Source organism: Scyliorhinus canicula, chromosome 7 (assembly GCF_902713615.1).
Source record: "Scyliorhinus canicula chromosome 7, sScyCan1.1, whole genome shotgun sequence".
NCBI lineage: Eukaryota > Metazoa > Chordata > Chondrichthyes > Carcharhiniformes > Scyliorhinidae > Scyliorhinus > Scyliorhinus canicula.
The window spans coordinates 147,487,648-147,514,643 of record NC_052152.1 but is presented as its reverse complement, the minus strand read 5'-3'; the positions used below and the strand labels follow the sequence as shown (position 1 = coordinate 147,514,643).

Genomic DNA, 26,996 nt, shown 5'->3' with positions numbered 1-26,996 from the left:
GGTCCTTCCCACCCTCAGAACCTTCCCCTCCATAAAAAAGTCTGAGATGATCATGTCCACTTTCCAAAAAAGCCCTTTGGTATAAACATCGGGAGAGCCTGTAAGATAAACAAGAACCTCAGCAGAATATTCATTTTCACCACTTGGACCCTCCCCGCCAATGTTAAGTGCAGTGTATCCCACCTCCTAAGATCCTCCCTTGCCTCCTCCACCAGCTTTGTTAAGTTCCACTTATGAAGGCCCGTCCATTCCCTTGCTACCTGAATCCCCAAATACCGAAACCTATCCCTCGCTGCCGTAAATGACATCCCCCCTAAATTAGTCCGCTGTGCCAGCTCATTCACTGGGAACACCTCGCTTTTCCCTCCATTCAGTTTGTACCCCGAGAACCCTCCAAACCTCCCCAACAGGCCCATAATCCTTCCCATACTTCCAACGGATTCGAAACATACAGCAAGTGGTCATCAGCATAGAGTGACACCCGATGCTCCCTCTGTCCCCTCATAAACCCCCGCCACTTCGCCGACCCCCTGAGAGCCATCGTCAACACCTCTCTGGCCAGTGCAAACAGCAATGGTGACAATGGGCACCCCTGCCTAGTACCCCTGTGTGAGTCAAAGCTTTATGAGCTCATATCATTCATCCTCACCCTCACCCTTGGTGCCACATACAGCAACCACACCCATGCCACAAATCTCAGTCCAAACCCAAACCTTCCCAAAACTTCAAACAAGTACCGCCACTCCACCTGATCAAATGCTTTCTCCGCATCCATGGACACCACCACCTCCGGTACCAGAGCCCCCGACGGATACATCACCATATTCAACAGCCGTCTTATATTACTCGCGAGCTGCCTGCCCTTAACGATCCTCTGCAACCACCCCCAGGACACAGTCCTCTATCCTTCCCGCCAAGAACTTAGCAAATACTTTCACATCCATGTTCAATAGTGATATGGGTCTATGCGACCCACATTCCACAGGATCCTTCCCTTTTTTGGGGATTAGTGTGATTGCAGCCTGCGTCATCGACTCCGACAACTCCCCCTTCTCCAGTGCTTCATTAAATGCCCCCAACAAATGTCGTGCCAGGTCCGCCGCAAATTCCTTATAAAATTCCGCTGGGTATCCATCCAGCCAAGGGGCCTTCCCCGACTTCTGCAGGACCTTTTCAAGGAGCAATGTTTCTGTTCATTGTGGACGCCCATTCTAAGTGGTTAGACATCCACCGAATGACAATGACGACATCGCCGGCCACGAGCGAGAAACTCCGCCAGACTTTCAGTATTCATAGAATCCGGAGGATTTAGAGTCGGACAATAGCACGGCTTTCAGCAGTGTGGAGTTTGGGGATTTTTTGCGACTGAACGGGGTCTTTGTCATCTGGTTCCCCATGGCCTCACCTGAGTATGACATCCCTCGATGAAGGGGCGAGGCTGAACCCTTAACCAGGGGTACCCTAGGACATAAATAACCCGGCTTGAGTGTGGGCTGGACGTGGCAGAACCTTTGGGGAGTAGTGAGTGTATTGAGTAAGTTTATTAAATCCTTTTGTTTCTTATCCATCATCGTGGTCATGGTCACTCGCCTGGACCTTACAATATGATTCTAGACTTCAACACTTCTGTTAAGTGAATATAACTCAGATGTCCAAAATTCAGAGTTGCCTGAAAACCGGATATATTTAAAATGTGTCATGCAGCAGTTTTAATTGAGTAAAAGAAAAACTTACCTGGACAATTCAGCCAGCTACTGCATTGGTCAGGATTGGTGCATGACTAGTTATCCCTACTGCTTGAGCACCGGTCTATTCCCGCTCCAAACGACCCTTGATCCCATCCCAACTGAGCATGAACTGAACCACCCATGGCTCAAACCACCAATCCCCAAAATCCAGCAAGGATTGAAATCCGACATGACCTCAGGCTCGGGCTTTCCAGTTTTCAGATACTTTGTATATAATCATTTGCTGAGCACATTTTATTAATTCTCTAAGGTGAATAAATTTGGCTGCAATTTCCTTATTCACCAAAATAATTCCAGTAAAGAATTTCATCAACTTAAAAGTAGACTCAACCACTTGTTGTCAACTGCTGCCATCTATAGAAGATCAACCTGTAATGCAGACAAACTGCAGTTGATCTGGAATGTATAGCAATATGCTTAACAAACCCTTATTCAAAATGTTGGACACACAACCATCATTTTTCTTAAAGGTTACCAGAATAGAAAGCAGTCCCATTGTTAATAATTCTCGCACCATTCTATTTAGGGAGCACCAGTCTTTTTGAAAGAAAGTGGTAAAATATTGAAGATAATTGTATTCCAGGAATATCTAAATTCATCCACCCAGGAATCTTGTTTCCAAACCTCAGTCTGGAAGTCCTTTCCCAGTGTTGATGGCTCTATGGGACACATTCTGACTTGATGCAATAGTGTAAAGCGAGTTACAGTGAAAATGCAGCCCTTTTTACCAGTCTGTAACCAATTGTGACATTGAAGACTTTTACACAGCTGGAAACTATTTTCTCTCAGCACAAAGTTAAACAGTAAAGTTAGTGGTTTTATTTTGTAATCTGAATATCTTGTGGTTTCTGTTACAGTTGCCGAAATGAATTTCACCGTTGATTTGCAATGTGAGGAGAACAACCAAAAGCACAGGACAGCTGAGATCGGCACCAAACGACTGATAATCAGGAGGGGACAGCTCTTCTACATCAAACTGCAGACCGACACAGATGAGAATATAGACCACAGCACAATTGTACTCACCGCTGAGAAAGGTAGTCTGTCATGAATGAATCTGGAAGGTCTAAATAACTTTGGAAGGTTAAACTTTTCTATAGTTACTGACTTGTTCAATTTATTAATATGTGTGTGAATAGTATAGTTTGTGTTTCTTGATAAAGAGAAGTTATACATAATGGGATGAACACATGTGATGCACTGTTAGATGGGACCAATGGTTCTTGTGGAAATTGCAATGATGACTACATATTTGAGGGCTAAAACACTCCTTTGAAAGCAATTACAATAACCAAGTGTGAAGTCAGAAAGCAATTCTTCATACAAATTAACAATAGTAATTTGATAGAAAGACATCTGAACCTTGGGGTTCTTTCCCTTTCAAGGCTGAGATGAGTAGGTAAGGATGTCAAAGTTTATGGAACATAAATGGGATTGAAATACATATCAACCATGATCGATTTGAATTGCGAACTGATTCAGGCGGCTGGATTGTCTACTTATGTTCCTATCTTTCTATATATCGTATGCTTTATACAACCAGTGATAATGTCAACTTGTGAAGCCTACATCTGTTTTCTTCTTAGATATAGTTAGAAAACAAGTTATCCCTGCTACTTAACATTTATCTTCAATATCACCGACACAGTCACCTGAAAAAAACCCCATAGATTTGTTCAGGAGAGATGACTGACGCTCTTAGGAGATACAAGTCACAGGCATTGAATTAACTCTCATTCTACATCTGGAAAATGTAACGGTTAAGTAATGGGTTGCAATGGGTGAATTTCATAAAGTTAATTCCATGGGAATTTGGCACATATTAATGTCGTAATTGTGGCAGTTGAGTGAGCAAAAGAAGTGAGAATAAAAATAATTATACAAATCATATTAGTTTGAAAGATTGTCACTACCTATCCCCGATCCCCACCATCAAAAGCTACAATGCCAAGTGGCTTAAATATGTTCAAAAGATATGAACGGATAGTACCTATGTTATCCCCTTCCTCCAGCCTGCTCTTGTCTGTTTTGTACACAAATAGACCTTGATGGTCAGCACTATCTTGGATGCTGAGGAAATTCACTTTAGTGAATGGAATAGTTCCTGAAGCAATCTTTGCAGATGTTGAGAGGTCTTAAGCTGCTTTCTGACTTCCAAACTCTTTTCTTCCTATGGGTTTCTGCACTGAGATGTGTAGCCATGTCCTGCCAGGCACCCAACACTATATTTCTGTGGTTATATGTTCCAGATATTGGAACACTGGGTAGCTTTCCAATCTCAAGACTGTGTACAAACAAATCAATGGGATGACACCCACTGTAACAACTTATTCCCTGACCGATTGCAGTCTGGTTGGATGTGAGCTTGATTACATGTTCTTTTCTTATTTTAGGGCCAAGGCCTTCAACAGCATCTGGAACCAATGTCCAGGTTGCATTGAATTCAATTAATGCAAAGCGTTGGAGCGGACATGTTTCCATCACCGGAACCAGAATGAACTTGGCCATCTCTGCATCTCCAAATGCCAAGATTGGACGATATCGTTTATCGCTTCTAACTACCGAGGACAAGATCAGAAGCTGCAATCTTGGGGAGTTCATCCTCCTCTTCAACCCATGGTGCATTGGTATGGATCCTTTTGATACATTTAGAGTCTTAGAACCAGGCCACTAATGAGAAAAGGCCGATAGTAATTGAAAACTGGCAGACTTTGTTGAATCTACTTGCAATTTGTACCATGGTCAGAAATAAATGTTACCACATGTGGGGAGCCCAAAGCTAAAGGTCCGGATCTTCCAATCAACGGTGAAGCAGAGATGTACACCCCCGGCAGCGTTTTAAAGTTGACCTATACCTTATATGTTGACTTCCTGTCCTGCAGCAGAATGACACAATCAGTGAAGGGTTTCATGAGGCCCAGTGCTGAAGTGCAGATGGGTTGAAGCCACACTCTCTAATAGTCACTGGAGAAAGGCACACCACATGTTAGAGCAGTGCTCAAATGTTCTGCTAGAATCATCATCATTATTTAAAAAACACTTTTAACTATTTCAACTTTTTCAAACACCTATTGCTTTTGTAAGTTTGCTTTTAAGCGCCTGCAAATATTTACAGCTGATTTCAAGTGACGACAGGTATTTTCTGGTGGGATCATCAGCATGGGTTCCATCTGCCCGCTGCACATGTGATGTGCCAGGATGAGGAGGTGGAAGTCACTGGCACGGGCCCCATTACCTCCTCCTCTCTCGTGGTCTCCATTAGCCCCTGTACTACTCCATGGGACGGGGGAGCGGGCGGAGCTAACCCCTGAGGCTCCCCCACCACCTGGCACTACCAGTGCTGGAGGCCCATTCTCACCTCAACTGTGGTTCAAATGCTCACAGTCACGGAGCAGAGGGAGTGGACCATCTCCCGCTGGGGCTGCGCCACATCACACTGTGACTATGCCACGACCTTCTGGGTCTGTGCCACATCAGCCAGTGACTGTGCCAACCCCCTCTGGGACTGGGCCACCTCCCTCTGTGTCTGTGCCACGTCACCCAGCACCTGCTGCTGATGCTCTCAGCCATTTCCCACTGTGTCTGGGTCATGCTCTGAACTGCCGCTGCGATGTCCAGGTGGCTCTGGTAAATGGCTGCCTGATTGTCTCAGGTCATGGACATCTTGACCCATGGCTGAAACCTTCGCCTTAAAGGCCTCGCCGGCTGATGCCATCCATGTGGTGTTGGCCATGCATGCATGGTCGGCACCACCTCCTGCTCGTGAACGCGGTTGGACTCCTCCACCCGCGCCTGTAGGTGTTGGATGCTCGCCGACAACCCCTCATGCAGTCCCTAGCTCTGTGACTGCATCTCCATGATTGATCGGACAGTCCATTCCAGAAGCCCTAAGCCCTTCTGACAGGTAGCTAGTCCCTGGGTTCAGCGTGCCATCCATACATCCGCTTTCATGCATCCTTTCTTATTCCTTTGTTCCTATTCATGTTTCATTATTTTTTTCCCGCTGTGCTTGCTTAACTCTTTCGATAACGGCATTCAAACAGAAGTAAGAAAGTCTGATGTGGAAAATGGCCACACATACCATCAAATTCACTTCTTTACTGGAGATTCTTTTTTTTTCTAAGTTTAGAGTACCCAATTATTTTTCCCAATTAAGCGGCAATTTAGCATGGCCAATCCACCTATCCTGCACATCTTTTGGGTTGTGGGGGTGAAACCCAAGCAAATACGGGGAGAATGCGCAAACTCCACACAGACAGTGACCCAGGGCCGGGATTCGAACCCGGGTCCTCAGCGCCGTAAGCAGCAATGCTAACCACTGTGCCGCCGTGCTGCCCATTTTACTGCAGATGCTGATTTAATTGCATTACTGTGTGTAACCCAATTTTTATAAAAATGAATGGAAGATTCATTCAACATAATGTAATTCAGCATCATTGTATCTTATTACAATGCTTACGGCCACTCTTTTAGAGAATATATAAAGGGGAACCAGGGAATGTGGTTTATTTAAATTTTCAGAAGACTTTCGAATAAGTCCCACACAATACGTTAGTAAATAAAGTTAGAGTACAATGGAGTGAGAGTATCAAACTCGCAAGGATACAGAATTGGATCACTGACAGGAAACATAGAATAGGAATAATCAAGTCATTCTCAGGTTGGCAGACTGTGGGAGGGATTTTCCTCTCCCACTTTTGTGGGGTGGGATCGGTGGCAGGAGAATAAAATCCGACAGGAATCCAAAATTGCGGTTTATGCCGGCAGGATCCCCCATAGCAATTGTCCCCACCCACTGACAATAATACGACTGGAATACAGACGTTCAAAGTCGGCATCCCCATTAGAATAAATTTAAATGCCATTATCAAGCCTTCACACCTGATAATTCCCCCTCCCCTGTTAAACTGTCCATTCGTGTCGGCGTGTGAATCAGGGTGTGCAGCCGGTGAGCAGATCATACCAGAGGAGTTCAGGTGAGTTTATTTTGGTTCAAAATTGCTCAGGTGGAGAGGGCCATGCCCCTAGCACTGCCCCCCCAGCACTTCCCAGGCACTACTCCCGAAACGGGGGTGGGTGTGTTCATTGGGAAGGATGGCTGTTCGGTGGGGAGGCGGGGGGGGAGGGGGGGGGGGGGGGGGGTTCCCTTTTAAAAAATTTTGCATCGGGGCGCCCTTTAAGACTCACCCAATCTTTTAAAACATATGTTGCTGGTGGGGCGGGTTCAATCAGCGCCCACCCTGTCAATGTGACGTTGTGGGACTTGCATCTTTGATTTTTTTTTATTCCAAGTTCCTAATTCTATGCCCCGGCGGTTGCCACACTCTGAACGAAAATGAGAATATTCTGCCCTGTGACTGGTGAGCTACTGCAAGGATCAGTGCTTGGACCGAGCGATTTACAATCCAGGGGTAGGATTCTCCCGCAACTGGCCGAATGGCCTGACACCGGCGCCAAGAGCGGCGCGAACCACTCCAACGTCGGGCCACCTGGAAGTTGCGGACTCCTCTGCACTTCCGGGGTCTAGGCTGGAGGGGTTGGCGCCGTGCCAACCAGCGGCGAAGGGCCACCGTGGGCTGGCCCGAGTTGGCGCATGCCGCAGAACCACCAGCGTGCGTCCTGCGTGTGCGCAGGGGGTTTCTTCTCTGCGCCGGCCATGGCAGAGTCCTGCAGAGGCCTGCGCGGAGGGAAAGAGTGCCCGCACATAACAGGCCTGCCTGCAGATCGGTGGGCCCCAATCGCAGTCCAGGCCACTGTAGCCACCCCGCCCCCCCCCCCCCCCATCCCCCCAGGGACCAGATCCTGTTGCCCCCATCGAGAACTCCGGTAGCCGCCCTCCGAGCCAGGTCCCGCCAGGGTGGGTCATGTGCAGTTCACGCCGATGGGACTGGCCGAAAAAGGGTGGCCGCTCGGCCCATCAAGGCCTGAAGAATCGGCAGGGGGTCCGCTGCCAACGGCCCCTGACCGGCGCAGCGTGATCCCCGCTCCTGCCTGAAATCCGACACCGGAGAATTCGGCAGCCGGCGTCGGAGCGGCGGGGCGGGATTCACGCTGCCCCCTGCAATTCTCCGACCCGGCGGAAGATCGGAGAATCACACCCTATGTCAATGATTTGAATTTGGGGATCAAATGTAATATTGTTTGCTGATGACACAAAACTGGGTGAGAATGTCAGTTGTGGAGAGAATCCAAAAAAGGCTTCTCGTGGTTTTATAAAGGTTAAGTGAGTGGGTAAGAAGATGACGGATGGAAGAAAATGTGGGAAAAAAATGTGAAGTTATCCACTTTGGTCTGAAATAACAGAATGCAGGGCATGTTTTAGTGAGAGGTTGAGAAGAGTTTGATGCCCTTCCTGAGTCACTGAAAGTTAGCAATTAGGGTGCAGCCAGCAATTAGGAAGTTAAATGGTACATGACCTTTGTTGCAAGAGGATTTGAGTACAGGAGTAAAGATGTCATGCTACAATTGTACAGAGCCTGGGAGAGGCCACACCTGGAATATTGTGTACAGATTTTATGAAAATATGCATTAGGAGCAAGAGTAGGCCACTCGGCCCATCGAGTCTGCTCCACCAATTCAATCAGACCATGGTTGATTTGATCGTAACTTCATCCCCACATTCTGCCCCAGTAACCTTTCACCCCCTTGCAAATCAAGAATCTATCTAGCTCAACCTTAAAAAAATTAAAAGATTCTGCTTCTACTGCCCTTGAGGAAGAGACTCACCACCCTCGGAGAGAAATAAATTCTCCTCATCTCTGTCTTAGGGGAGTGACGCCTTATTTTTAAAACTGACCCCTAGTTCTAGAATATCCCACATCCTAAACGACCTAAACGACCCTCTTATGGATGGACCCCATTAACACTGCACCCCTGTATGCTTCATCCGATGCCGGTGTTTATGTAGTTACATTGCGTACCTTGTGTTGCCCTATTACGTATTTTCTTTTCTTTTCTTTTCTTTTCATGTACTTTATGATCTGTTGAGCTGCTCGCAGAAAAATACTTTTCACTGTACCTCGGTACACATGACAATAAACAAAAATCAAAAATCAAATCAAATCATCCTCTCTAAATCTATGCTGTCAATACCCCTCACGATCTTAAAGGTTTCGATCAAGTCACCTCTTACTTTTCTAAACTCTAGTGAATATAAACCTTACCTCTCCAACCTTTCCTCATAAGACAACCCGCCCATTCCTGGTATTCGTCGAGTAAACCTTCCCTGAACAGCTTCTAATATATTTTCATCTATCCTTAAACAAGGAGACCAAAACTGTACACAATACTCCAATTCCTTGTACATAATCTCTCTATTTTTGTAATCAATTCCCCTCACAATAAACAATAACATTTTATTAGCTTTCCTAATTACTTGCTGCACCTGCATACTAGCCTTTTGTGATTCATGCACTCGGACACCCGGATCCTTCAACACCTCAGAGGTTTGCAATCTGTCACCCATTTAGATAGTAAGCTTCTTTTTTATTCGTCCTGCCAAAATGGACAATTTCACATGCACCCACATTATACTCCATTTGCCAAATTTTTGTCCATTCACTTAACTCATCTATGTCCCTTTTAAGCCACAGCTCTTCACAGTTTATTTTATGACCTATCTTCAACCATACCTTCAGCCCCTTCATCCAAGTCATTTATATTAATTGCAAAAAATTGAGGCCCCGGTACTGATTCCTGTGGCACACGATTCGTCACATCCTGTCAGGGAAGGATATATTTGCCAGAGAGGGAGTGCAATGAAGGTTCATCAGACTGGCTCCTGGAATGGCAGGATTGCCCAATAAGGGGCTGGTTTAGCTCACTGGGCTAAATCACTGGCTTTTAAAGCAGACCAAGCAGGCCAGCAGCACGGTTCGATTCCCGTACCAGCCTCCCCGGACAGGCGCCGGAATGTGGCGACTAGGGGCTTTTCACAGTAACTTCATTGAAGCCTACTCTTGACAATAAGCGATTTTCATTTTCATTTCATTTTCATAAGGTGAGACTGAGGAGATTGGGCCTGTATTCTCCAGAGTTTAGAAGAATGAGGGGTGACCTCATTGAAACAGGCGTAATTCTTGCATGGCTCAACGAGGCAGAAAGAATGTTTTCCTTGGCCAGGGGTGGTGGCAGGGGAGGGAGTGGGGTGTTCTAGAACAAGGGGACAGAGTCTCAGAATCAGGGGTTGGACACTGAGGATTGAGATGAGGATGAATTCTTTCATTCAGCGGGTGGTAGATCTTTGGAAATCTCTACCTAATCACTATTAGTACTAATCACCATAGAAAGCATCCTATCGGGCTGCATCACAGCCTGAACAAAGAACAAATAACAAAGAAAATTACAGCACAGGAACAGGCCCTTCGGCCCTCCCAGCCTGCGCCGATCCAGATCCTTTATCTAAACCTGTCTCCTATTTTCCAAGGTCTACTTCCCTCTGTTCCCGCCCATTCATATACCTGTCTAGATGCTTCTTAAATGATGCTATCGTGCCCGCCTCTACCACCTCCGCTGGTAAAGCGTTCCAGGCACCCACCACCCTCTGTGTAAAAAACTTTCCACGCACATCTCCCTTAAACTTTCCCCCTCTCACCTTGAAATCGTGACCCCTTGTAACTGACACCCCCACTCTTGGGAAAAGCTTGTTGCTATCCACCCTGTCCATACCTCTCATAATTATGTATACCTCAATCAGGTCCCCCCTCAACCTCCGTCTTTCCAACGAAAACAATCCTAATCTACTCAACCTTTCTTCATAGCTAGCACCCTCCATACCAGGCAACATCCTGGTGAACCTCCTCTGCACCCTCTCCAAGGCATCCACATCCTTCTGGTAATGTGGCGACCAGAACTGCACGCAGTATTCCAAATGTGGCCGAACCAAAGTCCTATACAACTGTAACATGACCTGCCAACTCTTGTACTCAATACCCCGTCCGATGAAGGCAAGCATGCTGTATGCCTTCTTAACCACTCTATCAACCTGCGTTGCCACCTTCAGGGTACAATGGACCTGAACTCCCAGATCTCTCTGCACATCAATTTTACCCAAGACCCTTCCATTGACCATATAGTCCGCTCTTGAATTTGATCTTCCAAAATGCATCACCTCGCATTTACCTGGATTGAACTCCATCTGCCATTTCTCTGCCCAACTCTCCAATCTATCTATATTTTGTTGTATTCTCTGACAGTACTCCTCGCTATCAGCAACTCCACCAATCTTAGTATCATCTGCAAACTTGCTAATCAGACCACCTATACCTTCCTCCAGGTCATTTATGTAGATCATAAACAACAGTGGTCCGAGCACGGATCCCTGTGGAACACCACTAGTCACCCTTCTCCATTTTGAGACACTCCCTTCCACCACTACTCTCTGTCTCCTGTTGCCCAGCCAGTTATTTATCCATCTAGCTAGTACACCCTGAACCCCATACGACTTCACTTTTTCCATCAACCTTCCATGGGAAACCTTATCATACGCATTACTAAAGTCCATGTATATGACATTTACAGCCCTTCCCTCATCAATTAACTTTGTCACTTCCTCAAAGAATTCTATTAGGTGTGTAAGACATGACCTTCCCTCCACAAAACCATGCTGCCTATCACTGATAAGTATATTTTCTTCCAGATGTGATCCCTCAGTATCTTCTCCAACAGTTTGCCTACCACTGACGTCAAGCTCACAGGTCTATAATTCCCTGGATTATCCCTGCTACCCTTCTTAAACAAAGGGACAACATTAGCAATTCTCCAGTCCTCCGGGACCTCACCCGTGCTCAAGGATGCTGCAAAGATATCTGTTAAGGCCCCAGCTATTTCGACCCTCGCTTCCCTCAGTAACCTGGGATAGATCCCATCCAGTCCTGGGGACTTGTCCACCTTAATGTCTTTTAGAATACCCAAAACTTCCCCCTTCTGTATGACAACTTGACCGAGAGTATTTAAACATCCATCCCTAGCCTCAACATCCGTCTTGTCCCTCTCCTTTGTGCATACCGATGGTATGGCAACTGCTCGGCCCAGGACCGCAAGGAACTTCAGAGAGTCGTGAATACCGCCCAGTCCATCACACGAACCTGCCTCCCATCCATGGACTCCATCTACACCTCCCGCTGCCGGGGGAAAGCGGGCAGCATAATCAAGGATCCCTCCCACCTGGCTTACTCACTTTTCCAACTTCTTCCATTGGGCAGGAGATTCAGAAATCTGAGAACACGCACGAACAGACTCAAAAACAGCTTCTTCCCCACTGCCACCAGACTCCTAAATGACCCTCTTATTGACTGACCTCATTAACACTACACCCTGTAAGCTTCAACCGATGCCAATGCTTATGTAGTTCCATTGTATATCTTGTGTTGCCCTATTATGTATTCTCATGTATTTTCTTGAATTTTGTTTAATTCCCTTTTCTTCCATGTACTGAATGATCTGTTGAGCTGCTTGCAGAAAAATACTTTTCACTGTACCTCGGTATGTAGTATTGTGTGAAGCAAATAATGGCATGATGGGAAAACTAGTCAAGTCTTCTTGGTACAAGTGAATTTAAACTGATTTTCATATAACCTAAGGCCCAGAATACAGAGACAGCCGAGGTCAGCATGTCTTGGGAACTGGGTGACTCTGAGAGTCTAGATAAGGCTTGGAGCTAGTAGTCTTAATACATAACAAGCTGAACAACTGTCTCCTTCTGTATGTAAACAACTTCTTCCCTTTCTTAAAACAAAGACAAGATAATGATATGAAACTCAAGTCCCCTAACGGTCCGCAAGGTGACGCCATTGTAACGATTATTACTTATGTTTTACTTTCGATCAAATTCCTGACCAAGCTGTATTCATGTTATCTTGATCCTATAATGTATAAGAATCGCCTTCTTTTCTGTACTATCGCAGACTTGAGACGGACTCAGCAGTTTGTACTTGACTGCTTTCCGACTCCAAGTATCAGCCATATACTGCTAGCAGTCAGTTCAAATTCGGAAATAAAGTTCAGTTTTGCTTTTCTAATGAATGCTGTTTGAATTTCTCTATCACAGTCAGGACGCGGGGAAAATATAAAATACAACATTTGGCGCTGCGAGAAAAAATCCAATATCCTGAAGTGAGCTTCCATGAGGGACTGAGAAAAAGTGATCAAAGCCATGACCGGAGTAAAGAGACGGACGCCGGCACAAGGTAAGATTGACCTTGGTCTCTCTCTCTCTCGGATCTGTGCTGCGACCCCTCATCCCTGACAGAAGTAACTAAACAGGTGACGGTTCTCGAATCTAAATTTGACTGTGAGTACATTTTTTTTGTGTAATTAGCAGCAGGTCAGGGACCTTGTTGATCTCGTTTTTCATCCGCATCAGATTTATACAGGCTGTCAATAAATTTGGGTCCGGGACCCTTTGAATAAGTTTTGGGGTCAGGGACCCTCTCAGTAATGTTTTCGGGTCAGGGACCCTGTCAGTAATTTTTTGGGGTCGGGGACCCTCCAATTTGATTTGGTACCAGAAATTTTGTTTGAGCGTTTTTTTTGCCTGGGGCACATTTTACTGACATTATGCGACAAACTTTAGACAAAACTAGCGGCAATTCCCCTCTATTTTTCATGTGTTTAGAAACCCCTTCTCAAGAACGTAATATTCGAAGATTGGCTGCAGCGCTGCTTTAAACAATAAATTAGGTAACGATATCTGGCCAGTAGGTAACACAGGGATCTTGGAACTTTGACAATAGCATTGATGCAGGAAAAAAAAAAGCAATCTGGAAAAAAAAAATGCCGGTTTCAAATTGTTTAATTTTACAGTGGAAAGAAACAGTCCACTTAACGCAACGAACAATCACAATGAGTTGGAGAGATAAAGCCCGCAAAAGAGATATTAATGAGTGTGTGAACGGTAAATTGAAAAATTGGGAGACTTTAAAATTGTAATGTGAACTTTGGGATAGAAAACAGTCAAAATGATAAAAAGCAATTCGGCAATAACAAATCTCCTGCCGGCAGAAAAGTAGGACTGGCCAATCAGATTATAGGAAAGGAGGATCCTCCCAGTTGCTCTGGCATGCCGATGTTCCCATATTCAAGCGATACGGAAGACGAGGAGAATTTGAACCCTGGACCCCACCCTCATTTTGCGCTCCCCGATTTTACAATTCCACTTTCCCAAGTCCTGACTCCCACTTCTGATCCCATTACCAATGAAACTCCTGCTAACGTATCCCCCTTAGCGACACGCACTCGGTCACAGACGCAAGCCGTAAATATCGAACAGCCTTCTCTACGGAAGACATGATAATTGACTAAAAGGTATTGATTAAAAGATCCACAATAAGGAAATTATAGAAGTGAAGTTAATAAGTTATCAATTTAGAAGCATGCTGGCAATAATGACTAAAGTTTAACATTGTTTTTGCATGAAATTTAGATGATCAGATGATGTTAACTAACTACTGCTTGGAATGTTGTACTGGCCTTATTATGATAACAAGTGGTTCTTCTAAAGGACAACAATATGCATATTCGAATTGTTTTTAAACTAATGGCAAAACATTCATATTTCCTCTTGCAAATGTTCCCAAGCTTCCCAAAATGTTTCCAAAGTTGTTCAGTTCACACTATATCAGTTTAAAAGAAAGTAACTTTACGAATAAGAGTAATTGAAATATGAATAAGTTTTTAGATTGCGTGAAAAGACGTAAATGGCATCACGCCAAGTTCTCCACCCCTTAGATTCTGCAGGAAACATTAACCATTTCAACAGACAGTTGGTATTTTTTGAATTGATAAAGAAAAAATACATCTCAAAGAATAGCTAATACCTCTAAAATTAATCAGTGCAAATTGACTTAAATGGAATAACACAGAAAGTTTTCGAAAGAGAATGAAAAATCTTTGTTCAAAATTTGTCCGCAAGGACAAGGGCTGAATCCAAGAGAGAGAAAGAGAGACAGAGGAAGAGATTGAAGGAGAGAGAGCCAGCGACAAGAGACAGGAACTGTTAGAGATAGCGAAAGAGAGCGAGCCCGGGAGAGGCAGAGATGGAGAGGTAGGCAGATAAAGAGAAAGAGCAACAAGAGTTCCAAAGACAGACAGAGTTATGTAGAGAGGGAGAGAGATAGATAAGAGAGAGAGGGAAAGAATTCATATTTCATTTTTCAGACTTTGACTTTAAAAATTATGTTTCAAGCTGTGATTATTTGAAAGAGGTAGAGATATCGATGCCAACATGGTCCTTGTTATTACTTGAAACCTTCGCGATAAAAGGTTCCCCTTAACTTTGTAAGGCGGGTGGCATAGAATCTTTACAGTGTCACCTTCGAGCTGTTAATTGGTTTGCATGGAGCGCGATTACTCCGTGATTTAAATTTTAATCTCCTGCAGATGCGGATAACTCTGCTCAACAACACATAAACAGGGCAAAAAGCGTGCGGACCCTGACATAAAACATCACACACGTAATTTCCTTTATCAATTGTTAAAATTGTAATCGGAAGGACCATCTGGCATCAGACAAAGTGTACAATGGGTAAAACTTTAGATACAACTTTTTAAAATGGCAGCGTACTGCAAACGCTGTGTAAACAACTAAAAGCCTATCAACAGTAATAGAAGCTCAACAAGTGATTTAGGAAAATAATAGGGCGTCAACTGCTAAAAAGTTAGTTGCTCTATGGAGGGAATATTGTCCAAAATTGAAGGATGCTTCCTTGTTAGCCAGCTGGCAGGATAAAGAATAAAAATTGAGTATAGAATTGACAGGTCTTGAAAACGGAATGCGCATATGGAAAAGAACCAAGTTAGGCTATCCACCTTGATTAGAAAGTTGCTGATTAGACACTGCAAATTCGGAGCGGTAATACAGTGCATTGATAATGGTATGTTTATAGAACTGTCTCAAATACGAGGTCACCAGCTGCAGAATTTAATAACTTCTGTGCCTGCGCCTGATTGCTCTGTGTTCTATGCTGGCAGCTAATGTTAACCCTGAGTACCACTGTTTAAAACACCCGATAGAGTCCAGATGAGAGAATATAGTGACCCAAGCCTTGATAACCGCATTACCATATCACCTATCCCGCAGGCCCAGCTTTGAAACTTTCCCCTATTCACTACTCCACAATGGTGGTCGATTGATTTTGATCCCTCACACTTTTCACCTCCCTTAGATATTCCCAATCCACATGTCACTCTTTGCTACGATCATACAGTAACCTCGCCCGATTTGGAGAGCATTTACCAAGACAAAAGAAGGGTCTGCCTTTCTTGTCGATTTACCCCACAGCCTATGGCATCAGTCGAGACTTGTATCACCCCACGTGACCCTTTCTGTCAACGAAGGCTACAATGCCAAGTCCTTGGGATTTCTGGCAGATGCACTACGAGGACAAGCTGATCCTTTCCTTAATGATAGTCAAACCCATTTGTCCACATTGGCACACTGCACCATCATCATTCAACCCGATCTACAACTCCTGAACTACCCGCAGATTTATGGGCAGCCTCCAAACATGAAGTTGTTCTAACTAATGTCCCTCCTGTTGTTATTAGAGTCAAACCTGATATGCCCTTACCCTCTATTTCACAGTACCCTTTGCGTCCCGAGGCTGAAGAAGGAGTCTCGGTCATGATTCAATCGTTCCTTCAACAGGGAATTCTGATACCGTGCCAATCGCCCGGTAATACCCCGATTCTTCCACTTCCTAAGATAGGAAGACCATCCGAATAGCGTTTAGTCCAAGACCTCCGGCTTATTAATCAGATAGTTGAACCCTTACATCCTATTGTCCCAAATCCAGCGACAATCCTTAGCAATGTCCCACCGGAAGCGACTATTTTTACCCTTCTTGATTTGCAACATGCCTTTTTTGCTATACCCCTCGCCCCTGAATCACAGTATTTGTTTGCCTTTACATTTAAGAAGACGCAATACACTTGGACTCGACTTCCACAGGGCTTCATTCATTCTCCAACCCTTTTCTCACAGGCATTGCACTCCCAGTTAGCGACATTAGCACCTCCTGGTGGCTCCACCATCATTCAATATGTTGATGACTTACTCCTTGCCAGCCCTGATTTCATCACTAACCAGCGTGACACCTGCTCATCCGTCTCCATTTATGGGGATATGTGATCCCGCCCGCTAAAGTTCATAAAGGCCAACGACAGGTCAAATTTTTGGATGTCCTAATTAGTACTACTGATCGCTCCCTTACTCAAGAACGCATTACTCCTATATTGCAGACCCCATTTCCTACATCGCCCAAGCAGGTGCAAGCTTTTTTAGGATTAGTGAACTTTTGCAGACAATGGATTCCTAATGTTACTGTACATACTAAAGAATTAACTCCGTACTCCTTTCAAAATGCTCCTCTTAAGTTTGATCTACCTGATTCAGCAAAGCAATCTTTTATTACCCTGAAAAACGCCCTGGCTACCGCCCCAGCACACGACCTATGTATGACAGACCTTTTCACCCAAATTCTTACTGCTGTCCATTTGTTAGTCCAGGCAGCCTCTAATCTAACCCTTCACCAGCAAGTACAAGTGCATACTTCACATTCTATCGTGGCTCTCCTAACGTCTCAGCAAACCCAGCATCTGACTCAAGCGCGATTGAGCCGCTATGATGTTTCACTATTGCAAAACCCCTACATCTCTTTTCATTATTGTTCAACCTTAAATCCAGCTGTGTTCCTTGATCAGCCCCCCGATAACCTTGAAGACCCAACACACGATTGTTTACTTCGGAATCACTTCCTTACCGCACCTCGCCCGGATTTAACAGACAGGCCTATTGATAATCCAGATCTAATTTTTTATGTTGATGGCAGTTCTTCCATTTCCCCATTTCCCGTCCCACAGTCGAAATATGCCGTGGTAACCGACACCGACGTGCAGGAAGCAGCAGCCTTCCAGACCCCTGTCTCTGCACAAAAAGCCGAACTATTCGCCCTTACTCGAGCATGTATTTTGGCCACAGACAAAAGTACTAATGTTTACACTGATTCTAGATATGCCTTTGGCATGACCCCATGATTTCGGCCGCCTCTGGCAACAGCGAGGTTTTCTCACCTCTGTGGGAACTCCCATTCAAAATGCTCTTTGGGTTAAAAATCTCCTCGATGCTATTCAGCTTCCCCGTCAATTGGCAGTTATTAAATGCGTTGCGCACACGAAGGGTGACACTCCTGTTCAATTAGGAAATGCCCGTGCTGATTCAGCTGCTACAACTGCAGCTTCATCAACCTCTTTAATTGTTCCCAGTGGGGCTAATCAGGCTCTAAACCAGGTACCTGCATTACGGACGAAGGGCATGCCAGAGATAGCTGAAGTTCAAAATTTACAGAGGGACGCCTCTGATTCTGAGTGAACACTATGGAAGTCAATGAGGTGTTCGCACTCCTTGACATGAGACCTCTGGCTGACTCCAGTTGGTCAAGTTTGTATTCCGAATTCTTTATTACCGTTACTTGTTGATTATTTGCATTCTTGTACCCATCTTGGTAAGGAGGGAGTGGTACAGCTACTCCTAAAAGCTTGGTGGCACCCAGATTTGAATACAGCAGCGCACACGCCGCTGGATCGATGCGTCATTTGCAAGAAACATAATAAGAGTAAAGGTATTAAAGGTCCTCCGGGACCACCCCCTTGCTAGATGATCCTTTTGCTTGTATACAGCTTGATTTTATCGAATTGCCAAAAGCACAGTGTTATAAATATTGTTTAGTAATAATTGATGTGTTTAGTAAATGGATTGAAGCCTTCCCCACCACTAATTGTACGGCACATACAGTAGTGAAGTTGTTGTTAACGGAAGTCATTCCTTGTTTTGGGGTACCCAAAATGGTGAGCTCAGATAATGGACCACATTTTGTAGCTCGGATCAATACTGAATTGTGCAAAGCCCTTGTAATTAAACAGCAACTGCACTGCGAGTATCACCCGCAGGCAGCAGGAATTCTGGAAAGAGCCAACGGGACTTGAAAAGAAAAATTATCTAAATTAACTGAAGAAACTGGATTAAATTGGCTAAAAGTATTACCCTTGGCACTGTTTCACATGCGAGTGACTCCCCATTCGCGGACCGGACTGTCAGCTGCAGAGATAGTCTATGGTCGGCCAATGAGGACTCCCTGGGATGCCCATGAAAAACCCCTAGAGGGAGTAGACCTCCATGTGATGGGGGAACAAATGCAGAACTATTTGAATCAATTAACACTTTCTTTGAAGTTTCTTCACTCACAGGTAAAACAGGTACATCTACCAGTAATGACAGGGACAGCCGTCCCTCGATATCCAGTGGTCAAACCCGGAGACCTCGTGTTGGTAGAAAAACTGGGACAGAAAGAAACTAGGACAACGCTGGAGCGGACCATTCCTCGTACTACTGACGACGCCAACATCGGTCAAACTTGAAGGACGTTCAAGTTGGATACATCTATCCGATTGCAAGAAGATAGTCTCCAACCCAGACGAGAACACAGGATGAAGATCTTCAGTATAATTTTTGGACTTTCTGGACTACTTAGCCTTGATGGCCACTCGGTAGTAAAAAAACGAACTAAACGAGACCTGCCTTCCAATACCTATTTACATATGTCATATCTTTACCCCGAAAAATTGAATATTAGCAAGTGTTGGGTTTGCACCCACATCCCTGTCCATTCAAGGGAAGGAATACCTCTCCAATCCCCCCCTTTCATACCGCAGAGACAGTTCAATGGATTTAACAACAAAATCAAACAGGAATCAGGGGAGATAGGGGGAATATGAAAATATGGAGATCTGTTGGCTATGACATGACTAAATTTTCAGCTTCATATCAACCTAACTATAATCATGCCTTAACTCCACCCTCCCTCACTGTCCACTCATATAATGTTCAAGGTTCCGTATGTTTTAATAAATCAGGGAAAGGAAAGTTAATGGGGCAAAGTAGGTGCAACCTACCAATACAATCCCCTGGATGACATCAGCTGATGATTTTACAGCCTATAATGGAACCTATTTCATATGCGGCACTAAAGCATATCCGTGGCTCCCCATTGATTGGACAGGATCCTGCTTTTTGGGATATGTCATACCCCAAATGCATCACCGACCCATCCTTAAGCACTCCCCCTCGCGAGCAAAAAGAACAATTTCTAAAACGGAACGGGCAAGGCATGAACGAACTGATCTACATGGCCTCAGCATTGGAACATCTGGCAAACATAACTGCAACAGAAGCCAGGGACACTGGACAGGCACTGGCCGAGGTCTCAGCTGAGCTAGTGGCTGTCCGGACCGTGGCATTACAGAATCGACTGGCTTTGGATTATCTGTTAGCCTCGCAGGGAGGAATGTGCGCTATCATAGGCCAAGACTGCTGTACTTACATTCCAGATGGCTCTGAAAATATCACTGACCTGGCCGACCATATTAAGAAACAGGCTGCTCAAATTCAGGAAATTGGCAGTGAATTTCACGACTATAACCCGCCGGGTTGGCTAGGGTGGTTGGGTCATGGATTATTTGACTGGATCTTTAAGGCCTTTTTTCTACTTCTACTAATGCTATTAGGGATAGGATTGCTTTCCTGCTTGTGTAAATGCATTTTCAAACGAATCATGGATATACCTATTTAGCTAGTTGTCATGATATGACAAAAGGGGGGAGTGTAGTATTGTGTGAAGCAAATAATGGCATGATGGGAAAACTAGTCAAGTCTTCTTGGTACAAGTGAATTTAAACTGATTTTCATATAACCTAAGGCCCAGAATACAGAGACAGCCGAGGTCAGCATGTCTTGGGAACTGGGTGACTCTGAGAGTCTAGATAAGGCTTGGAGCTAGTAGTCTTAATACATAACAAGCTGAACAACTGTCTCCTTCTGTATGTAAACAACTTCTTCCCTTTCTTAAAACAAAGACAAGATAATGATATGAAACTCAAGTCCCCTAACGGTCCGCAAGGTGACGCCATTGTAACGATTATTACTTATGTTTTACTTTCGATCAAATTCCTGACCAAGCTGTATTCATGTTATCTTGATCCTATAATGTATAAGAATCGCCTTCTTTTCTGTACTATCGCAGACTTGAGACGGACTCAGCAGTTTGTACTTGACTGCTTTCCGACTCCAAGTATCAGCCATATACTGCTAGCAGTCAGTTCAAATTCGGAAATAAAGTTCAGTTTTGCTTTTCTAATGAATGCTGTTTGAATTTCTCTATCACAGTCAAGACGCGGGGAAAATATAAAATACAACAGGTACACGTGACAATAAACAAATTCAATCCAATCCAATCCGCAGAGGGCTGTGGAGCTTCAGTCATTTAGTATGTTATGGCCAGAGATCAACAGATTTCGAGGTAATGAAGACATCAAGGGACATATGGATAATTTGAGAAAATGGCATTGAGGTAAAATATCAGAAATCATTTAATTGAATGGCAAACTCGAGGGGCCAAATGGTCTACCCCGCTCCCATTTCCTAGGGCGTCATAACAGCAGCTTTGATAAGAACCTATCAAATGAAGAAATGTGTAGTTATCCCTTCACATCAAGGTGGCAAATGAAGGAAAAACTAGAGCAATTTTAATAAAGGTTTTTGATGAAAGGTTGTATTATTTCTATTACAATGACCTTATGATTACATTGTGTAATCGATTCCTTTGATAAGAATACCAAAGGGCGGGTTTTACCGAGCAACCCGCCGCCATGTGTTTTTCGGCAGCAGAGGCAGTCAACCTTTGGTATTTTCTAGTCCCGCCATTGTCAACGGGATTTCCCGTTGATCGAACCATTCGCCATTGGTGGGACCGGAATCTCCCGGTAAATTCTGCCCAATGCAAATATACATTCACTCTTCTAACTTTTACAGGTGAATTGTGAAGATGACGGCGGGGTGCTTGAAGGCAGATGGAAGTTCCCATACAATGCAGGGGTGTTCCCTTGGTGTTGGAATAGCAGTGTTACCATCCTAAATTGTTGGAACAATTCTGGCGGTCAGCCAGTTTGCTATGGACAGTGCTGGCTGTTTTCAGGGGTGGCCTGTACAGGTACTGAGGAGAAGGGGGAAAAGGGACTTTGTTCTGAAATGGAACCTAATTTGAAACCTCGATATGTCGATGGATTGAAATTTCACATACTTATCCATAAAATATTGTTAAATCCAAAAAGTATTTGAAGTATATTAATACAGCTGACTTAGATCTTTAGACATATTTACATGTCTTGGGGTATATGTTTATTCCAAAAATATTTGTAATTCTTTTCATGAGGAGTTAATCATTAGTGGTTATTTATTGCTCTTTTGATTTTTTGATCAGTGCCATTTCAACATATGAGCCAGGATTTTGTTCCAGCAATGGGGATACTCCTGATTGGTTGGGAACCCATGTTCTTCTGCGGTGGGTGCACAATGCTATTTAAAGGCCCTCAGGCACTTAACCTGCTGGTGCTGTGCCTCCCACAGGATTGTGGACCCCAGGGGTGTAAATCCCACCCTCAAGACCAGCCGAAGGCCAGTAGCTCTCCAAAGCCGGCGGCATCACCAGGGTCGGTGGCTGCTATCAGTCATTCTTCAAGGCCAGCCCAAGGATCTCCACTGGATACCTGATCAGTTAGTTAGGATGGAGATCACATGGAGGGAGTCACTGGAGAAAGAAGGTAGGGGGTCGGAGGCAAGAGCAGGGTGTTGGCATTCAGTGTCCCCCCATTCCATGATGCTGGATCCCTTAATCAAGCACTGAGTACTTGTCAAATGTGAGGAACATGATGCCACTCTTGAAAGAGATGGGCTCATCCATTTTGAACACAAAGGTTCACACTGCCTCTGGACGTTCTGACAACCGACCACACATTTCACATTACTGCCCCAGAAGAACACACTTGTTGTGCAATCCCAACTGGTGCTAAACACCCCCCACCCCCGCTCCATTCTCTGCAGAAGTCTCTTAGGCATCCTTGCATTCTTCCCTCAGGGGAGCGAGGGTGGGGGGTTGGGGGCACCCATAAGGCCAGGGACACTCTGCAGAACCAGGGGCCAAGGTCGACAATCAGTGGGGTGCATAGCAAGATGGCTGCCCTGCAGGACCACTCTAGTCACCGACCGAGTCCCATAGGGGGTCACCCCGGCCACACAGCCTTTCCCCCACATCACCTCCCCCCCCACACCCGGCCCTGGTCGGGCTCCCCCCACGCCACCCAACCCCGTCAGGGTCAAGACCGGCAGCCCACGGTCGCTCCTCTCTGAGTCCCACCTCCTCTCTCTCGCTCATCAGCCACCATGCCGGTTTCACGATTTTTAAAAGCGCTAATTAACTGCGCCATTGAGGACTCGGCCCATTGGAGGCGGAGAATCACGGAAGCCCCAAAGAATACTGGATTGAGCCTGATAATGATATGCAAACAGTGTTTACTGTACGTGTATTCAGGAATGCATTAACACCGCTGTCAAGGTGATGGAGAATTGCGATTTGGCCTCAAATCGGTTCCTGCTGCAATTTTGGCATCTGTACCTAATCTCCACCCAATTGCGTTTCCAGATTTTGGCATCAGCCAATGAAGAATCCCACCCAACAAGGTGCAATTTCCATAGCCAACCCACCTAACCTGTATATCTTTGGACTGTGGGGGGGAAACCAGATCACCTGGAGAAAACCCACCCAGATATGGGGAGAAAGTGCAAACTCCACACAGTCACCCAAGGCCTGAATTGAACCCGAGTCCCTGGCGCTGTGATGCAGCAGTATTACCATTGAAAATTAGCACTTTGTTCTCCTTATCTTCACCAATGCAGAAATCCTTATTCATGCATTGTCATCTCCTTCAAGAATCTAGCCTGTTCCACCCAGTTCCAACCTAACCTGCCTCCAAATATTCCTCCTTACTGAAATTCCACAAATCTCTGCCAGTCATATCTTAGCCCATGGCAACCTCTACTGCTTCAGTGCATTGAATTTCTCACACATTCCTCCACAGCTTCACTCCACCTTATCTTTGCAACTTGCATCAACATTATGCATAAGCTCACATCCTATGATCTTTAGAGTGTGAATTCCCCCTTCTTGCCCTCCTCCTTGCTCTCCACCCAACCCTCCTCCTCCTCATACCACCTCTGGTGAATGCCAATCTCTTCAACCTTAGTTATCTCTTGATGCAGTGCCAGGTCCTCCTCCCCTTTGCAGAGTATTTTGGGTCTTTAAAGACATTGGGCGGGACCTAACTAAAAAAATAACAGAATCCGGTTGTGGGCATGTTTAGCGGGGTGTTTCCCGGTGTTTGCAGCGCCGAGAATGACCCTGCTATTAAAAGGGACTACTGTATTCTTTTTCTGGGCCTTAGCAAAGAAGGCCCTGCCAAAGCCAAATTTTCCTTCATTTCCTGCGCTGAGGAACTCAGCTAGCCAGTGCAGGAAGACATGATGCCCTGATCTCTGAAGCACCCAATATGACCCAGGATCTAACCCCTAACCAATGCCTCAACTTACCACTTAGGGAATCCTCAAGTCCCTCTCAACCGACCTGTGAAGGACAGGGCACCCCCAGGCCCAATCCCTGGCACAATGTCACCTGGGCACTGTCAACCTCCCTGACAGCTTGGCAATGACACCTGGGCACACTGCCAGGGCCAGGGTGGCACTCGGGTGGCACTGCCAAGGTGTCCAATGGCGTCAGCAGTGCCTGGAAAGCACCCTGACCAGAGGCCGACCACCCAGGGGTCTCTGATCGCCTGGGAGATCCCCCCATTCCACTTGGTCTATGTATAATTTGAGGTGTCAAGGGTTAACAAGATGACGTTCATGTATCTCAACACTAGATGGCATCATGGAGTAGGCTTATAAAAGGCTGACCTCTAAGCATTCTAGAAAAAGGTGAAGGAGAAGGAGAATGAGAGTTTGAGATAGAGTGTTAGTTGTACTTGAAATACATTATAGATTACTGCAGCATAGATATAATACTGTTGTTTAATTAGCTATTATTTAGTAAAGTGTGCGAATCATTTAAAGTAGTGTAAAATAAACCAGTTTTGTTTTAAATACATAGCTTGGTGTTCTTTGTCAACACTACGGCTTTTAGCTATCTTGGCGAACTATACAAGGAACATTACAGTCCATATTTGTGGAGACTGATGCTAAACGGCATCCGGCCGGGGTTTCTGAGGTGAAGGGTTTCGATCACGTGCGCTGGATACATCTTGTATAGACATATTCAAGTGAGGCTAACTACTCACGTGAATGTGCAAATCTGGATTCTGTCTATTGTGTTCTCTCGCAAAATCCCGTTGGATCTCGCGAGATGGAACAAACTGGGTAAAACTCACGAGAGAGGGTTTTACCGCCCGCCTAGCATCCTGAGTCGGCACGGTTGTTAGATTGTTAGATTGGCTGATTGTATACATATTAGAAAACACCATTCCATTGAAACCTATAGTGATTTTTTTAACTTGTTCTTTGTTCTAAAATTGTTCTTTCAGATGAAACAGTGACTCGTGAAGTGTTTTACTCAGACTATGGTGATTACCTTGGAGAACATCATTTGATCAAGCTGACTGCTTTAGCAGTTGACACTCTGACAAAAGAAAGTGCATTGGCAATGAAGGATCTTTATGTGGTCAATCCTGATATCACAATTCAGGTAATAAACTCCATCAATTCCATCTTCATTGTAGAAACCAGTAACGGAACTGCCAAACTATGGAGATGTTTCACTTTTTAGATCACATTGAGTGATCCCCCCTGTACTTACCTTCTACTAAGGGGAGAATGATTTTTCAAATATTACCATCCAGGATGCAATAAAACCTTTGAGCTATTATAATGTTGAATTGGATTATTTTCATGAATGGGCATTGAAAAGAGAATAAGACCGTAGTGCTAAATTGTGGTTTCCATTGGGGCAGGAGGAACTCCAAGGAATTTTCCAGTTCTTTGTTTCCTCCAATTTTTCCAGTTCATTCTGGCATTCTTTTCCATTGTTCCCATAAATTCAATGTGGCATTCTTCTCCGCTTCCAACATGGTTTAAGCTGACCTTCTTTAAACTTCAATCTCTCCTCTTGTCCTTAGTTAATACTAAAGTGATCCTTCCTTCACCCCAATGCAGTTCCAGCTTCTCCCCTCCTTCCGCTTATCAATGTACTGGCTAAACCTGTGACCCTTTTCTTCATTCTCTTCCTCCATTACCTTGCTTCCTCCTTCCCATCTCCCTTAGTGCCATTCATCTGCATCCAACGTCAAGTCTAGTTGCTTTCTACTGTATGTCAAAACTTCAGTTCTTGCATGAGTTCCTACCTACAGTATACAGTGATGACTAGAAGAGGAAAGCATTCACTTTTGGGACAATTTAAAGACAATTTTGTTCCACTTGAAATCAGCAAATATGGTGGCACAGTAGTTAGCATTGCTGCTTCACAGTACCAGGGCTCCGGGTTCAATTCCAATCTTGGGTGGCTCTGTGGAGTTTGCACATTCTCCCCGTGTCGGAGTTGGTTTCCTCCAAGTGCTCCAATTTCCTCCCAGACCAAATATGTGCAGGTCAGCTGGATTGGTCATGAGAAATTGCCCCTATGTGTGGTTATGGAGTTACGGAGATAGGGCGGAAGGGTGGGCCTGGGTAGCGTGTTCTTTCAGAGGGTCAGTGTAGACTTGATGGGCCAAATGGCCTCGTTATGCACTGCAGGGACTCTATGATTCTATTCAGCTCCAACCACACCGCTTTAATAAACATGAGTCTGACTGATTTTAAAAGTCTGGAGTAATAATGGTAAATTGTGGCATTCCTCAGATCCATGGTGATCCTGTTGAACACTATACACTGACAGCAGAAATCCATTATGTGAATCCTTTACCAGTGCCATTGAACCAATGTGTCTTCACCTTTGAAGCCCCAGGACTAATTCAAGGGATGCACCAAAGAGAGTACGTGGGAAGAAAAATGATTGCTAAAAATATAAAATTCAGACAACAGAGCAAACAGTATTCATTTTTGATATACATGAGTCTCCATCATTTGCATTCCGTCACACATTAGTACATTCTTTCTGTAACTTTATGAATAGGATTAGAAATACAGGTTCACTTACTGGGGGAAGAATGCAGACTGTTTTGACAATCAACAGGACCCAGTAGAGCTGTAAAATTTAACAGTGCTGGGTGTGTAAAATGGGTGGTGGAAAATCCAAACCTGGTTAGAATAGGCGGCTGATCCACCAGAGGTGGTTTCACTCATCTTCCATCGTTAAATTTTACTCCCGTTATTCCTGTGAC

The 26,996-nt window shown here is 44.8% G+C and overlaps 1 protein-coding gene across 1 annotated transcript in view; it reads left to right on the top strand.

The window, feature by feature from the left end:
- Positions 1-2,613: 2,613 nt before the first annotated feature.
- Positions 2,614-26,996, top strand: part of LOC119969145 (protein-glutamine gamma-glutamyltransferase 2-like) — a 150,355-nt gene continuing 125,972 nt past the window's right edge. The window contains exons 1-3 of the mRNA XM_038802361.1: positions 2,614-2,785; positions 4,142-4,375; positions 25,206-25,366. Coding sequence (XP_038658289.1) covers positions 2,614-2,785; positions 4,142-4,375; positions 25,206-25,366 — 567 coding nt within the window. The remainder of the gene's footprint in view (positions 2,786-4,141; positions 4,376-25,205; positions 25,367-26,996) is intronic.